At 54.8% G+C, this 1,011-nt stretch overlaps 1 protein-coding gene across 1 annotated transcript in view; it reads right to left on the bottom strand.

Moving 5' to 3' along the window:
• Positions 1-969, bottom strand: part of LOC103903407 (40S ribosomal protein S4) — a 28,009-nt gene extending 27,040 nt beyond the window's left edge. The window contains exon 1 of the mRNA XM_009284602.1: positions 825-969. Coding sequence (XP_009282877.1) covers positions 825-969 — 145 coding nt within the window. The remainder of the gene's footprint in view (positions 1-824) is intronic.
• Positions 970-1,011: the final 42 nt, after the last annotated feature.

Consider the following 1,011-nt stretch of genomic DNA (forward strand, 5'->3'; position numbering starts at 1 on the left):
CAGGCTGGGACCCGCCATGTCACCCCATCCAGGCTGGTACCTCCCATGCTTCTTGGGTGTCCTCCCCCCCCCTCGTCCAGGCTGGGACCCCCCATGCCTCCCCCATCCAGGCTGGGACACACTTGTAACACCCACCCAGGGTGGGGGACAAGAAGGGGGTTCAGTTGGTGCCAGGGCTGGCGAGGGTGACATGGGCTGGTGCCTTCAGCCGTCTGGAGAAGGATTTGGGTGTGAGGGTGTCTGTTGAGGGGGCACTGGGGGTTCCCCCAAGCCTTTGTCTCACCTTTTGCACTTTTCTTGCTTTGCACCGAGCTGAGCTCCAATTGTCTCTCCGCATTCGGGGATGTGGATGGAGATGGCGGAGGGGGTGCTTTACCCCGTGCCTCAGTTTCCCCAGCTGTCTGTGTGTGGGTGTCGTGGTTTAACCTCAGCTGGCAACTGAGCACCACACAGCAGCTCACTCACTCCCCCCCCACACACCCGGTGGGATGGGGGAGAGAATCGGAAGAGTAAAAGTGAGAAAACTTGTGGGTTGAGATAAAAACAGTTTAATAATTGAAATAAAGTAAAATACTACTACTACTACTACTACTACTAGTAATAAGAAGAATATACAAAGCAAGTGATGCACAATGCAAGTGCTCACCACCCACCGACCGATGCCCAGCCAGTCCCTGAGCAGTGGCGCCCCCCCGGCCAGCTTTCCCCAGTTTATGTACTGAGCATGACGTCACATGGGGGTGGTTACAGCAATGGAAGCGGAGCAATTAGCAGCACGGAGGCAAACCCATCTGGGCTGCCACATTGTAGCAAGATATTGCTGCCTGGGTAGAGAACCTGGTTGTAAAAGTCCGTCGCGTAGATGCTGACGTACCCAAAAGTCGGGCCACTGAAGAACATCAAAACAACCAGCAGGTGGATCAGGCTGCTAAGATTGAAGTGGCTCAGGTGGATCTGGACTGGCAACATAAGGGTGAATTATTTATAGCTCGGTGGGCCCATGACACCTCA

The sequence above is a fragment of the Aptenodytes forsteri genome, unplaced genomic scaffold (assembly GCF_000699145.1).
Source record: "Aptenodytes forsteri isolate BGI_AS27 unplaced genomic scaffold, ASM69914v1 Scaffold455, whole genome shotgun sequence".
Taxonomy (NCBI): Eukaryota; Metazoa; Chordata; class Aves; order Sphenisciformes; family Spheniscidae; genus Aptenodytes; species Aptenodytes forsteri.